The sequence below is a fragment of the Otolemur garnettii genome, unplaced genomic scaffold (genome assembly GCF_000181295.1).
Source record: "Otolemur garnettii isolate 467f Iridium unplaced genomic scaffold, OtoGar3 scaffold05435, whole genome shotgun sequence".
Classification (NCBI taxonomy): Eukaryota; Metazoa; Chordata; class Mammalia; order Primates; family Galagidae; genus Otolemur; species Otolemur garnettii.
The window spans coordinates 1-1,235 of NW_003857830.1; the positions used below are offsets into that span (position 1 = coordinate 1).

Below are 1,235 nucleotides of genomic sequence, written 5' to 3' on the forward strand. Positions count from 1 at the left end.
GATTTCCTGGAGCTCCTGGAATATAGGCCTGCTGTCCCTAGGCCAGGGCCCCTTGCTGCCCCTTCAGAGCTGTGTTGTTGAAGGAAACCACAGCAAACACACCAACCAGTTTACATGGATACGGAGGCCACAAAACTCCCCAGCAGCATGCTACGTGGTTGCTCTTGGAAGTATCTGTACATTTGCGATGTCACCATTTACCAGCTACCACTCCGCGACCGAACTTTTCCCCTTCCCAAAGCAGGGCCTGAATCTGGGCAGGAGTCATCCCCAGCCTCTCCACCAGCAGCTCCCTCCAGGCATCATCTTCCCAGTCCCTGTGGGCAATGTGGATGGCGATGGTACGGTTGCGGTGGCTGCTCAGCAAGGGACACCAGCGCGTCTCCAGGGTCTTGACTCCATTTAAGACAAAGCCAGCATAAGGCTGCCGGAAGGAGAGGCAGCCAAACTTCATCTTCCACAAACTCCTGGGGTGCCCTGGGGCCTGCGGAAACACAGAGGCACACCATAGACCAGCCCTCTGAGCTCCCAGGCAGTGGGCCTGCTCTTCTGCCATGGCTCCCAGGTACGCTGAACCTCACTGACCTCCACAATCCGATGCTTCTATCACCATGCTGTCACTGGTGTCCCATGCCACAGTAGGCCCAATGGAAGGGGTTGGGTTCAGAGGACTCAGGTCTAGCCAATGACATCTTTAGGGAGCTCACCAAGTAGGGTGGGGACAGCTAGAGAAAAGGACAGGAAGGACAGTTTTGTTAGTGCTATGATAGAGGTCACTCAGCCCTACAGTAACACAAGAGGACAGGTCCCCCTGGCCCAGGGAGTGTTGTGGCTGTCTTCAGCAGGCTCTCCATGCAGAGGGAAGATGCGGGCCTGGGATCTGCCTCTTTCCCTTCTCCCACCCCCATTGCCCCCTGGCCCTGGCACACAAAGGCACCTCAGGACCCCATCTTCCCAGCTCCTGTCCCAGGGCTGCTGACCCCTAATCCTTGGTATCCAACTTCAGCTCACCTCTCAGCATTCCCTGTGACCTCAGATGGCTTCTCTCAGGTATATCCTCCTGAGCCCCTTGGGTGTCCCTCTCCTCAATCCCTTTCTCCCACCACTGCTCTCCAGGGTCTGTGGATGGCCCTGATCTATTCTAAGCCAAGAGAAAGGACAAGGAGAATTGTAACAACTGGCCCCAGGGCACACGTACCTTCTATGTGCCAGGCCCAGGGACAGGCTTCAGACAG

At 56.5% G+C, this 1,235-nt stretch overlaps 1 protein-coding gene across 2 annotated transcripts; it reads right to left on the reverse strand.

Moving 5' to 3' along the window:
* Window positions 1-10: 10 nt before the first annotated feature.
* LOC100949761 (protein CXorf40A-like) lies at window positions 11-1,182 on the reverse strand. Of its 2 annotated transcripts, none has more exons than XM_012814090.2 (2): window positions 1,179-1,182; window positions 11-484 (listed from the first exon to the last, which is right to left on the reverse strand). In XM_012814090.2, exon 2 carries the CDS (start codon window positions 452-454, stop codon window positions 191-193), a length of 264 nt encoding a protein of 87 aa, XP_012669544.1. In that variant the 5' UTR covers window positions 455-484; window positions 1,179-1,182; the 3' UTR covers window positions 11-190. The 2 variants fall into 2 exon arrangements, with proteins under 2 accessions (XP_012669544.1, XP_003803959.2); XM_003803911.3 differs by lacking the exon at window positions 1,179-1,182 and adding an exon at window positions 586-703.
* Window positions 1,183-1,235: the final 53 nt, after the last annotated feature.

What these genes read in the sequence shown, in the direction of transcription:
- LOC100949761 (XM_012814090.2), bottom strand. Translation starts at nt 454, where the DNA reads ATGAAGTTTGGCTGCCTCTCCTTCCGGCAGCCTTATGCTGGCTTTGTC.